The sequence below is a fragment of the Psittacula echo genome (genome assembly GCF_963264785.1).
Source record: "Psittacula echo genome assembly, chromosome: 9".
In the NCBI taxonomy this organism is placed as follows: Eukaryota; Metazoa; Chordata; class Aves; order Psittaciformes; family Psittacidae; genus Psittacula; species Psittacula echo.
Window position 1 is genome coordinate 15,142,163 of NC_137745.1, and position 14,519 is coordinate 15,156,681.

Here is a 14,519-nt window from a genome sequence, read left to right on the forward strand (position 1 = left end):
GTATTCTGATACTGATGTCTATACTTATGGTTGTGTGAAGCTTATTCAGGTGTATAAAGGTCCATGTAGATGTCTATTCAGTAATGCTGCTGATCAATATGTCCATATCCTGCAAGGAGGAAAGTACATGCTATTGGTGCATAGTAAACTGTGGGAAAAATAATTTCGAATTACTAAATCATGTTGTAGCTGGATCTAGTCAATGTTACGTAGTGGTTTGATATTCAGAAAACATTTTTGTCTTGATTTATAGATAGATCTTATTGAAATGGTATGGAAGTCCAAAGTCAAAAGTCTTAAGACTTTTAATGGCTATAACCCATCTGCTTTTTATATATTCTTCAGTTCATCTGTGGGACAGATCTCATGATTATGCACATGCAGTCAGCCGATGAGCAGGAACAAATCTATAGAGAACAGACCACCTAATAAGATACAGGTAGTAGATCTCCTAGGTTTCTGAACTTCTGCTATCTTAATTTATTCAGTTTTTTCAATTGCCTTTATAGATTGTGGGTTTTATTTTTAATTTTTTTTCTTTTTAAAATTAGGCTATGAAGCTTTTAGTATAAAGCGTTGCTGGAACATACCGTGGAAGGAGGTTGTACCTGACCTTTGGATGACCTGATAGAAGATGACTGTTTCCTTGTTTGCAGTTATATGTTTATAGCTTGCTCTTTGTGATATAAAATATCTCTTGTATGGCATCCTTCTCTGTACAGGGCCAGAAAATAGCAGCAGTTAGTGTGGGGGTCTGAATTACAGTTGCTGCAGAAACTATTTTCCGGACCTTACTGGTGTGTATATGTAATTATTTTCCACTAGTTTGCATTTACTTTATAAGAAGGGTCAGCAGCTAGGTTTATCATACTCTTCTGATTTCCTTTTTGAAAAAGTTATTCAAAAAAGCATTATGTCACTGTGTTCTAATAATCTTTTCCCTTAAACTTGTGTGTACTTAGATGGTGATGCTGTTCTTCCAGTAGTTTTGACATCTTTATGACATCTTCTCAGAAGAATCATTTATGTTTTACTCTAAGACTACTGTGCTTGAAAAGTCTACTTTCAGACCAGTCAGTTTATTTCTGGTCTGAATCTGTTAAAACTAATTGTGTATTAGTAAACTAAATGGTTGCAATTCTTTACTTTGTAGCAAAATACTTTGCATATTAGGAAGTTGGATATTTAGGCATAAAACATTGCAGTACCAAGAGTAATAAAACACAGTGGCTTTTGCAAATTGTGCTCCCAAAGGATTTTTAAGGTGGTTGTAAGAAGAAGTTTAGTTTTAATGGGCACGAGAGTTTAATTAAACCACAGAATTCCATTTAAAATTTCAGTTTATGTGCTTAACAAGATATCCAGGACTTTTTAGGAAGTGCCTGAACTAAAGCCTAAAAGCGTCTTGTCTATACATACCATATTTGCCTTAGGCTGGGTAAATCAAGCTTCAGTTGCAATTGGGCTAGGTGACTCAGTGTCTTTGAACTAGAGTATGTGAAAGCAGGTAAAGATTGTAAAAAATTAAAGTGTTACTAAGGTATAAAGGCAAAAAGGTAATGGATGCATTTAGATGCATCAGTGTTGGGACCCCATTGTGAATCATAAATTATGCAAACCTGTCTGTAGTCAGTTTATTCCCTCAAGCTTCTTCAGTGATAAGTTGCTGTAATGGTAATCTGCCTGCCCTTTTCTGTGCTGAGAAGCTGTGAATCATCTGCTCTAAACCAGAGAGGCCATCCAGTCTCCACAGCTGTATAGGGAAGGGTTCAGAATGTAGAGTGGCTCCCTTCCTGTGATAATGGTTTCTGCCTCAGACCCTCCTTGAAACTCTAAAAGCAGTGTTTCCTTTGCTTGTTAAGATCCATTTTGTTCCCCAAAGCGTGGAAGGAACAGGATGTTGAATGGGACTTCTCAAGAGAAAGGAAGTAGCAAGGAAGAGAAAGCTGCTCCTGCTTGAGTGTGAATTGAGGTCCCTGCAGTACCTCACGGTCAGACATGACCATTATGTTGTCCTGGTCTCCACATACAAAAGAAAATGAGATCTGACAAAGGGCGGCATGGGTAAGAGCAGGAGGGGAAGAGAGCATTAAACCTCTGCCCTTGCCCGCTACTCTCTTTCAGTTCCTTTCTTCTCCCTGAAGATCTTCTAAAACAAGTGTCACTCTGAGAAGCTTTGAACTGACTGCCATTATTTTGAAACAAAGATGACATAAAATGTTTAAAATAGCAGTAATTTCAAGTTTTTGAGTTTGAAAAATGTAGATGTAGATATCAGATAATATATAGCATGTGATTATTTTCTCAGTATATTAAAGCATTTTTATTTTTTGAAACTATACCTGTTGTATTCAGTCCTTCTGCAAGTCTGTCTCCAAAAGTTACCAAACAGAACCCTCTACTCTATAGTGAGATAAGTTTAATGACTAAAAATACAAAAATGGGAGAGTGTTAGGTAACTCTGTTACCACTTCTCTTTGTGGTGGGATTTTCTGAATACATTTGGTAACGTGTTCTGTACAGAATTTGGTATCCTATGTGCTCATGTAGTTTTTCTCCATTTGTCTGTTTTCCAGTCTTACCCTGTTTATATCATCACATGGATTCCTGAAGTTCAGAAAATTCGCCTTTAGGGACTGATAATACCAGTAATTTCAGTGGAGATGCCTTTGATTTACATCTTTAGAGAAAGCTAAGCATTTAGATACTTATGATACAGTCTGCATTCAGCATTTATTTTAAGTACTGATGCACAGTGAAGTAGTTTGTAATCTGTGTCTTAGCCCCAGGGCTGCAGACATTCATGTTCAGCATATAGTTACAGAAAAGATGCAGTCTCTAAACTGTGTAAGGAAGTGCTGTCTTGGTGCTTATTGCCCTGAGGCAAGGAATAAAAGGAATAAAACAAAGAATTTTTTTTTTTTTTTGCTTCCTTAAAGAGAAATCAGGAAGGGAAAGTGGCATTGTTTTAAAGAGACAATATCAGATATTTTTAACTCTTGCCATAATTCTAATGCAGACAAGGAACTGTAGCATCTTTTATGCAGTGAGAAAACCTATTTTTGCACCGATCATGTTTTCAGTTAAGGAAGGTTTTTTCATTCTGATAAAAAGGAAGACTGAAAGAGAAAACTTGAACAGATGGGTTGAAGTTACCAAGCAACACTCTTTCCCAGGCAATGGAAAAAGAAACAGAGCAAGTGCTAAGTGGATTTTCTTTCTTCTTTTTGTTTATTAGTTGTTTTTTTTTCTCCTCGTGCTATCGTGAGCTGATGTATGAACTTTGGTTTACCAGACCGCTGACAAACTAAAAGAATGTTAGATATTCAGCTGGATGGTAACTACTTATGCAAGTTGTTTACTGTGTGACTTCAATGGCTTTTTCTTCTACTTTTGGTAGCACACAGTACAAGCGACACATCAGGCACATCACAGCTAGTTTTTGTAGATGACACTGATGGTGTTCAATACTCTCATACACAATGAACTGTATTTTACAATATTCTGATTTAAATGTGTTCCTGTAAGCATTCAGGCTCTTCTGCAGAATATAACTTTCAGAATGAAATGAGTGTTCTGGATTCTCAAATCTTTAGACATTACCCTTACCTCTTCACACCAACAAAGTCAGTCTTTTTCCACAGTATCTCAACTGACAGGTTGGATATAGAGTATAGAACTTAGGCGATCCTTTTGTGTTTTAATTTGATCCAGCAAGCCAACATTTACCTGCACATCTATTAACTCCTTGGGAATGTAGGGGTGGAATTTGTCTGAATATCTAGGGGAGATAACTTGGTTAATTAAGAGCTCTGACATTCTCTTACGTGGCAGTGTTGACAAGTGTAATCTTTGTTAATTCTGTTATAATGATATCTAATTTTTTGTCTACTTATATCTCTAAGCCCTTCTCTGGAGGGCTGCTGTCAATCCATTCATCCTTTCCCCAGCCTGTATTGATACTGGGGGTTGCTGTGACCCATGTGCCAGGGCCTTGGCCTCGTTGAACTTCATATGGTTCACTCAGGCCCACTCCTCCAGCCTGTCAAAGTCCCTTTGAATGGCATCATTTCCCTCAAGCAGTATCGACTAACTGCACCACTTGGCTTGGTGTCATCCACAAACTCGCTGAGGGTGCAATGAATCCCACTGTCTGTCAGTGATCAAGATATTAAATAGTATTGGTGCCAATATGGACCCCTGAGGGACACCACAAATATCACCACAAAACTTTGTTTGCATTTTAAAAACAATTGCTATACCAAAGAGCCAAGGAACTTACACACTTGAAGTCTTATTAGCTCTGATGTTTGCTGGCTTTGCTGATTGAGGCCTGATGTTTAAATACTAAATAGCCTAAACCAGCAGTAATTTTAAATGCACGTAAGTAAAACCCACCCATATTTAGAATAGTACTTCCTGGAGAATTGGAGAACTGAAAATCAACCATAAATAACCATAAATAATTTTAGCTTGTGATTTTAGTGAGCTAATGTAAAAAGACACAGTAAAGAATACACTAAAAGATAGGCTTGAAAGATAATAAAGCAGTATATCCATTTGTATGAAGTATGGATATTAGAAGGTAGACCTATGAAACTATGCTTTTCAAAATAAAAAGTCCCATAGTTATTGGTTTAAAGCATTACTACAACATGGGGATGTGCATCACATAGGGAATGCCAACACTTTTCTTGCTTGGCTGTGGCTGTTTGCAGTGATGCTTTGCTCAAGGATTGATGTTCTATCAGCGCTAAGTTTATAAAACTGATTTCTACCCAAAAAAGTGAACTGTATGTCTGAATTGCAGTGTTTACTAACACCTGCTAATACATTCTTCAGTAAACTAGAGATTTGTCCAGCAAGTGTGTGAAATGTAGTAATTCTGGCTCTGAGTAGTTGAGTCTGGTTTTGGTTATTTTGCTTCCATTTAAGAAGGGACATTTAAATTGGTTTTTCACCTGTGTTTGGTGTTAGGGAAGCACAAATGGACAGAAATTAAAAAAATTACTGGGTGTGTGCGCAGGTTGGAAGGTGGGGAAAGCACTTAAGTGGTTATTACCCTTTGTCTTTTTGCTTTTCTAGAACAGAAATTGTATTTCAGCTTGTTCAAGGGAGCTAGCAGGATGTTAGTCATTTGTATTTGAGAAGAACTATTGGAAAATTCTGTTCCTATAGAACTGACCCATGGAAATACCACAAGCATTATATGTTGGCACTGCTTGTAACATCCTATCTCACGGTACCATACATGCTTTAAAAGGGTTTTGAGTTTATCTTTTTTGTTTGTTTTGGTGTTTTTTGTTTGTTTATGAAGAGTGAAATTGGCACGCAGCAGCATCTCTGTTGTGTGTTCTGGATCTTAGGGATCCTATTTGGTAATTGTTGCTGTGACTTTCTGCTTTTAAGCTTTGCCTGTATGCTGCTTATGGCAGGAGCTAGGGAAATCTACTCTTAGTTACGCCCTGAGGTGGAATTCCACTGTTACTCCATGGTCAGTATTGTGTTACACTTATTGTAAAACTGATCTGATATTTCTTTCTTTTTCAACCTTATTAAAAAATTCTTTGTGTGTTCAAACTTCCAAAGAGGGAGTAAAGAGTAAACAGTTTTGGAAGGTGGAAGGTAATCTTTAAATCATGGATCTGATGGGTAAGGATTTTTTGAACATTAGATATTACAGGATTTGTTTGATAAAGATTTTGCATTTTTTAGAATTTGAAAATGTGATCTTAAAAAAAATACTTTTCTAAAAAAAACATCCCACATCCAAATACAAATGCCTAAAAATCTTGGTTAACTACCAACTATGTTTCATTCATGTGTCCTTATGTAAATTGATCCCTTTTACTGCAGCTGGGATATTAATAAATGCCTATTTTAGACATCTAGCTTTTTAAAAATTGGCATTTCCATGCAGTTTTAAAGCTCTGTGTGCACTGCAAAGAGAAAGTTTTTTTTTTTTTTTTTAGCTAGGATGTTTTCAGAGTGTGTATGCTTTGCAGAAGAGTAAGCAATGATTGGAACTTTTGTTTTCTGATCCTGACAACTCCTGAAAACATATATGGGTTTCCTTTACTTGTATCCATTCAGGGGTTTTGTTACGGGTTTTTAAATAAAATTATGATGGGGGAAAGAGAGAAAACCATTTATCGTTGAGTTTCTTTCTCTGAAGGTATTTGTGAAGCAGTAACTTTTCCCTTTTTTTTTAACTTTGGTGAAGTCATTTTTGTAGGAGGACAAGAGATTAATGACACTGGGCAAAAAAAGAAAGGATCCTCTGGACATTTTGTTCCTTCTACAAAGAAAAGAAATTTTCAAGAATTCTGGTTAAAGTAGAATTTCAGTAGCTCCTTTCAGGAAATATTCTATGTGCTTTCAATTAGAAGCTAAATTGTCCCACATGCATTTCAAGCTACATACACAAATAATCTTTTCACTTGAAACTTTTTATATGTGGTCTTGCCAGAGGACACTATTCTAATATGACAACATACGTGGTTTCTTGAAGGTGTTTTTGATATACATGTCAAAGAAAAGCTGCGGTTTTTAAAGATCAGATTATTTTTCCTTATAGTCTGCTCTAAGTGTATTGGTAAGACATATCATAAACCCTTCTTTTGTGCATGAATTCAGGAGTAAATGGAAGTATCATTGATGTAGAGAAATATTTTGGCTAGTGTTTCAAATTGGTTGCTTAATCTGGTGTAAAAACTCACTTTTCCTCCCCTTCTTCACATACTCAAGTTTTCTAATGTTGGCCATGAGCGGTGTCAGAATTGTTCAAGAGTAACACTGAGGCCAATGAGATTATCGCTAAACTTGTCTGTACTATTGATCTTCCTTTTATAGTTTGGCAGTGGTGTTCAGTTCATGCAATTTCTTCCATATTCATTAAAACTCATTATTTGAAAATGCTAAATGGAGGGAGAATTAGGCACGCATCTGAGTATTTTGCTTAACTATGAGAATTTAGCTTACAAAGAAACTCTCTAGCACAGTATTTGTTACTAGCTGTTTATAATAGTTATTAGCTCTTTATAATTTCCCATAATTTTTCTTTTCATATGCTTGTATATACATTTTCATTTCTTCAAACCATAAAATTTGTTGGGATTTGACAAAATTTCTTTAACAGGTTCCGACAGAATTCAAATACCTATGGTAGAGTGTTTTTAAGACATGACCAATAGCAACATGATTTTTGGAATCCTTGCTAATAATAGGGCTTTGTTTTCCTACATACTGGAGCCAGACATGGGAGTGTTCAGTGTTGTCAGTTTATGGTTTGCAGAAAGATGAGAGTTTGGTCAGTGTTTCTTAAATATACTTTCGTCTAGATTAGTATGAGACCATTTTGGCTGGAGGTAGATGCAAAGGGTTAGAAAAAGGGAAAGAGAAGATAAGCTTATATGTTGAAAATAAATTCCTGTATTTTACATTTTTGTAGTAGTCTGGTTAAATAGAATTTTATTCGTCTATCTAATGGTACTTTTGGCTGAAGAAACACTAGACACTTTAAGTAAAGTGGCCATGCTTTTACTTAAATAATTGGTTGAAATATTAATATACTGCTGATTTTAAAATTTGAAGTTCAGACAAGCTGATCATGTAGAAGCAATACCAAGGCTTTCTTATCCAGGAGAATGGAAGCAGTCTGCTTTGAGGTGTTTGAGAGAACTAGCAGCTCCTATACTATTGCATGCTGTGATTTACAGATTTGAACATTTTGCCTAGGAATACAGGAAGCTAGATTTACTGACACAATGGTTTCTTATGCCTGGTTTTACATTGGCTTAGGTATGGTATGGTTGTTGCCATCTTTAATTATCTGTCTTCTTCCAATGGTTATTTGATTCTGATGTCTTTGTTCATATTATATCATTATTTTTTATAAATCTTGGGCTTTGTGTTAACTTTTAAAAATCTTCTGTTTTACAATTCCATTTTCCTTCTGCTCTGTAATCATTAGAAGCTTACCATTGAAATGCATGCACTCACTGACAGTTTTCATGATACCTTCTCTAAATTTCCTACGTCTTTGAAAAAGTCCTTTTCTTTCTAGCAGTTTGTATCATGCTATTTTAAGCGGTTTTATATAAATAGAAAGTAAAACCTTGAACTGCATTAACAGCACTGGTATAGCCTTTTATTTAAGAGTTTCAGCTCAATCTCATCTGATCTGAGCAATGCATAGTCAGTGATGTCTTAGGAACCTTGATATAATACATCAGACAGAGAATAAAAGGAAGATCATTTTGCAGCACTCTGGCTTTCCTACAGCCAAGTGATAAAGTGTCTTCTAATAGAGTTGGGATAAAAGAGAAGTTTCAGTTGTGTTTTAATTAGTGTTAGGTTCAGATGATGCTATGTATACCAGTTGATAATGATAAAATCTTACATGATCTTTTAACCATTTCTGAGCAAAAGAACAGGACTTATCTTCTACCATTATTTTAGGAAATAAATGATACAAACTGTGTCCTCTTGGGATTTTTTGATGTTTAAATTAGTGGTAAAATTGTGTGCTTAAGTTACTTCTGAGGCCAACACAAGATGCTAGTCAACTTAATATTCCAGAAACATATGAAAGGAGAAAACAGTGGCTAGGTTTGTTTTAAAACTCATTTTGGTCTAAAAGCAGACAATGATAAAATAAATCTAATGTGAAGAAAAAAGATCTGTTTACCTGTCAATTTTGTGTGGGTGTGTTAATCACCTTGATGACTGAGACTTATTATGAAATCCCAAGTGTAGGTATCTGGTTTTACAGAATTATAATGAGTTTATATGTGCAAAGTGATTATTCAGAACTACTACCAATTGGAGTGATACAGATGTCAGGTGTTATAATGAAAGTATAATTTCATAAATGAGTACATCTCTGAGGGATTATTAGGATAGACCTTGATGGTTGCAGAGATGATGGCACAAGTAATTTATCATGGATAAAAGCATAAACATCAGGAGTTCCATTCTATGCGGTTCAGGTTAAAAGAAGCTATTCCTGATGGTGGTTTTCTCTTCTTAAGTTTTCTATAAGCCCTCCTGGGCTTTTTATTAAAAAAATTAAAAAGACAAAGCGGCATCATTCCAGAAATGATGTAATGGATAAAAATCTGGTTTCCTTAGGCTATAAGGACTTCATGAAACATTCAGAATATCTTTTGGTTAGCTGTTCAGTCAAATTTGAAACCCTCCAGATGACCTCTGGTAGTAAACCAATTAGTATAAGGTATCATGCGCATAAAGTGGTAGTATCATTGAGTCAGTACTATGAAAGTACATCCGTGAATCAGGTACCCCAAAAGAAAAAATGCATGTATAGAACAACATAGATTGAAGAACTGAGCCTTGTGGGAGTCTCCAAACATTTGAATCTGATTGGAAGAAAACCCACACAAAATAATAAAGTGGGAGTCATTTTCTGATCTTCTCCAGAATCCTAAAGTCTGTTTCATTTTACCATCAGGGATAGAGAAGAAAAGCTTTTAAGTCAGCCAGCATCAGATTGATTCATAAAGCAAACAGGAAAAGTATTATGAGGCAAAGCTTCATGCTATGATAGACATCTAGGAATACTCATCTTTGGCAGACTATTCATCTTTGGCTAAGGGGGTGGAAACTCTGTTTTGTCTCCCTGGGTAGCGTATGGAATCCTGTTTGTACTCCAGCTCAGTTTATGTGGCCTTGGGGAGCAAAGTCTGGTCTTAGAATTAGCTGTAATTTTTGCTGATCAGATAGTGGTATGAGTGGCCAGCTATTTTTCCGTGACTTCTGAAGAGCTGACAAATCTACAACATATTATTATTTTTTAAAACATTTGTGTAGTGAAGGTACTTGTTTCATCTGCAACAAACAGCTAGTGGTGATTGAGAGATTCCCTGTATAGGTGATTGGCAATGATTTCTTTCTTTTTATAATGTGGATAGTTAGTTAGATATATATATTGAAAAACCACAACCAAACCCTAAAAACCCCCCAAAAAACCCCCCAAAACCAACAACCAAAACCCCAAACAAAATAAAAACCCCAAACACACACACAAACCTGAGGATAAAGCATGATTCAGATGTACTTTTTTATAAAAGCCCAATGCAAAATCCAAAGTTCATTGTTGTCATATGTTAGAGGTAGTTTAAATATACATACATGTATCTGTAATATATTCAGTGTAATAAAAAAAGCATGCAGACCTACTTAACTTTAAGTATGCATTCAGACACTTGCACCTGATGTGACACTTGAAGACAGTCCTGTGGTCAAGGTACCAATTTCAGGTCAGAATCTAATTTAACAGCTTAACTGTTATGTTTTTGTGCGTCCCTTCTATGGAAATAGCAGAGTGAGCAAAACAGAGTAGGCGTGACAGCGCATATCTAACTGCTTTCTTTATATTGCCATGGTTCCCAAGAGCTTCAGTCATGGGCTAAGGTATTATTGTTAGCTATAGTACAAAGAGGGAATGAAAACTGCCCAAGCCCCATTGTGTTTGTGGGCTAGGATCATGAACAGAAGACTCTACAAAACTGGTATGAGCTAAATGCTCTTAATTTACCAGCCATTTGACCATAACTTGGCTGCTTAACTGTAATCCTACAGATAATAGTATTGATCTTTTTCTGTATACATGAAGTTTTCTGTTAACCTCTGTAAAGCTTCTTTTATTTAAACCAAAAGTTGCCAAGTCTTGATTTTATGTCCTGTCATATACTACATTTCAAGTAACCTATGTTCAGTTAAATAGAGCACACATGACAAACTTGTCCCTTTCAGTTATTTTAATATATTAGGCCACACAATTTTTTTACTGTATCTTATAAAGATGTTAATTATCAGTATATTTTAGTGTAACAATATGTCCCAGCTCTCTTCTACTACTTAGTCTTTAAAGATCGGTTGTTTCTCAAAAGCAATATGCTTATTATTAAACAGAACAAGAAACTGATGGATAGTTCATGGTACAAAAAAAATTACATCTTTTATGCTTGTGGTCTATAAGGTAGGCAAGACCAGAAATGTGGATAGGCTGAGGTGGGGCAGGATAATAAATGTGCACAATCCAGAGTTTCTTAAATAGTTAATAGTCTATCAATTGATTGTTAAATTGTACCTTGTTTGACTCAAGCGAAGGGATTTGAAAGATAGGAATAAAGATAATTAAGACCCAGAGTGTTACGTGTGTTATGGTTTGGTTTGATTTTTCTTTTTTTGATGACTCCTCCATCGTGGAGAGGCATAATTTGGAAGACACAATTGTTCAGGATCTGGAGTCAGCTAATGTCTTCGTGGTGAATGAACTGAGCTTCTTGGTCTACTAGGCATAAATGTATTTTTTGTGGATATAAAGTTAGTTCAAGTATGTATGTGGAACACTGGGGTAGAAAGAGCAAGCAGAGAAAGAAATCTGCCATGGTAGTCATGTCCTTTAGAGGGAAGGGCTCTGAAGGACTAGAAACAGAACTGTATCTGTCCTGTTTCAGTTTTGTTTATAATAAACTGCTCAGATAGTTTGTGGGAAGGGTGTTATAAGCATCATGGTATTCTTAAAATCATAGAATAGTTTGGGTTGGAAGGGACCGTCAAAGGTCATCTAGTCCAACCCCCATGCAGTGAGCAGGGACATCTTCAATTAGATTAGGTTGCTCAGAACTACATCCAGCCTGGTCTTGAATGTCTCCAGGGATGGAGCATCCACCACCCCTTTGGGGGACCTGTGCTGATACAGGGGAATGCGAGGAGGGAGGGGGCACATGGTGGCGTGCAGGCTGTGTGCCCCTTATGCCTGGGATCTCTGCTGGTGAGAATGGGGTTGCCTGGGTGAATGTGGCGTTCTGGGTTCTGGAGTCTGAGGTTCAAATTCCCTTTTCCCTGAGGTCAGCCGGCCAAGGGCGCCCCTCCCAGTTCTCTTCTTCCTCCATCGCCTCAGCCGCACACAGGCTGGGACAACACGGCCAGCTTAGGCTTTTTGCCTTCTTAAATGATAGTGTTTCATTAAGCTTTCTGTTGTTCTTAAATGATGATATTTCATTACAGCTTTACATTGTTCTATGTAGACATGTGAGTTTTTTTTATTGAGGTACCTCATGCCGAGGTACAACTCCTGTGTTTTATAAAAGAGTGAGTGCTGCTGTCTTCATACTCTCTTTGTTTTCTTATAAAGACCAGTAGACATTAATTCTGTTATGTTTTAACTAATGGAATCTACTTTTATTATACCTGCAGATTAAGATGCATGAAAAATAGTATGAAAATGTGAAACCTGAAATGTAATTGCTACTGTGGAGGGTGCTGCATCAAGCAACTATAATTTTTATCTTTAAAATGTCAAATTTAAATATAATGTCTTTAAATTTCTTATTTCAGATACTAGAATAAAAACTAAGAAGAAACTACAGTAATAGATTTTAAATGGCTCATTGGAGAATTAGTAACATGACTGATTTAAGTTTTGATCTTTAGGCAGAAACAGCAGCATTGTATTTGGGCTAATAAATTACTTGCTGGCTTTGTCACTGTTGACATTAATTATTGATAAGGGCTTCAGAAATAGCGCATGTGCCGTTAGAGTTGACTGTAATATAAGATAGGGACTGCAGCAATGCTGGAGGGCTTATGGAGAGGGGAGCACCTGTAGCATTTGGAGTTACATGCTTCTAATAATCAGACTTTTATTTTGCTGAAATAAATTCATATGAGTGATTAAAATAATGGAAAGATGAATCGTCAGGCTTATTTCTATCGTGTCCCTCCACAGGAGTTACACAGAAGAACCCAGCTTCAGCCTGAGCCAGCAAAGACGAAGGCTCTTCAAACAGTTATTGAAATGAAGGTATGGTCTTTGCATGTTTTCCCATATATTATTTTTGTACTATGAACTCATGCACTGCCTATGGCTGGGATGGAGTTAATTTTCCTCATAGCAGCCTGTGTGGTGTTATGTTTTGAATTTGGGGCCAAAACAGTATTGATAACACTTTGATGTTTTAGCTGTTACTGAGCAGTGCTTACACAGAGTCAAGGCTTTCTCAGTTTCTAACTCTGCTCCCCCCACACCCTCAGCAAGTAGGTTGGGGGTGACAAGAGGCTGGGAGGGAACGCAGCTGGGACAGCTTGCCTGAATTGACCAAAGGATTATTCCATACCACAGAATGTCATGCTCAGCAATAAAACTTGAGCGAAGGACATTTAGAGTCATGGCATTTGTTGTCCCACGTAACTTAAGCATGATGCCCTGCTTTCCAGGAAATAGCCAAACATCTGCCTGCCAATGGGAAGTAGTGAATGAATTCCATAATTTGCTTGGCTTGTGTTGCACAGCTTTATTTTATGTATTAAATATACTTTACCTTGATCCATGAGTTTTCTCACTTTTGCTTTTCCAGTTGTCTCCCCTGTTTCACTTACGGGGAGTGAATAAGCGGCTGTGTGACATTTAGCTGCCTACCAGGGTTAATATGCAACTCCTCCATTTATAACTTTTGCTATTAAATGCTTCCTTTTATTTCTCAATTTATTTGCTGTGAATTTAGAAATAATTAATATTTCTCTCAGACTGGTGTCTTAATAAGACTTTATTACAAAATCAAGTTCAGCCTTATGGAATAATAACTGCATATTGCTTTTTAATGATACTTAGGGCTGGGGAGAGGCAGTTTCAGGTGAGCCAAAGTAGATTGAATAAACTGACAAACAGAAGAAAACACATCCAAAGTTGATGTAAAAGTCTTTTCTTCTTGAGTTTTTTAAAAACAATACTTCTGTTGGTGTTATTTGGCCATCATTTCGCATCGAACCTAAGGAAAATATTCATTGCATCAGCAAAGTGGTATGACAAAATGTGATTACATTCCTTTCTTAGTCCTAAATATAGTTTACTCTTTTTGATATATAATATTACTAAAGTGTTGTGGCTTTTTTTCCGCCCAGTAACAAAAGATAATAATTTGAAAAGTGAAAACTGATATTTTCACATAATTCTATAAATCTGGAATGTACATCTTTAAGAAAAATGCCAAGAGACTTGAGATAATTTGTGAGTTGGCAATGCTGCCTGAAACACATTAATGATGGTCTTTCAGTCTTAAAAGGAAGTGCAAATTAAAGGCCTCATTTTGCCAGTGACTTCTGTTATGAGCAAATGAGTTCAGCATGTCTGAACATTGTGGTAAATACACAGTTACAGCAACAGCAGGACTTCATATATATATAGAATCTGCCTTTTAACAGATAACAATGAGTTTGGATTATATGAGTAACAAAGAAGGTACATAAGTTTCAGTATGTCTTCTGATGTGTATTTGCCTGGGATCTTCCCTGGTTATTCTAATTCAGAAGTCTATATATGAAATCTAAAATGTATTTTTACAGTAACTTTTTTTATTCAAAGTATGTGGGAAAGAAACTTGTTTCTTTCTATTAATATTCAGAATTATAAATTGAAATTTTTGGATACAAAAATAGTGTGTTAGAATAATTTATGGTCTCCTATGTGGGTTATTAACAATGCCAAGGTTATG

At 36.2% G+C, this 14,519-nt stretch overlaps 1 protein-coding gene across 1 annotated transcript in view; it reads left to right on the plus strand.

Annotated features, from left to right (window-relative positions):
- Window positions 1-14,519, plus strand: part of ERC2 (ELKS/RAB6-interacting/CAST family member 2) — a gene marked incomplete at its 5' end in the record, with an annotated part of 347,626 nt that overhangs the window by 84,494 nt on the left and 248,613 nt on the right. Inside the window, one exon of the mRNA XM_080625511.1 lies at window positions 12,758-12,832. Within this exon, the coding sequence (XP_080481637.1) occupies window positions 12,758-12,832 (75 nt within the window). The remainder of the gene's footprint in view (window positions 1-12,757; window positions 12,833-14,519) is intronic.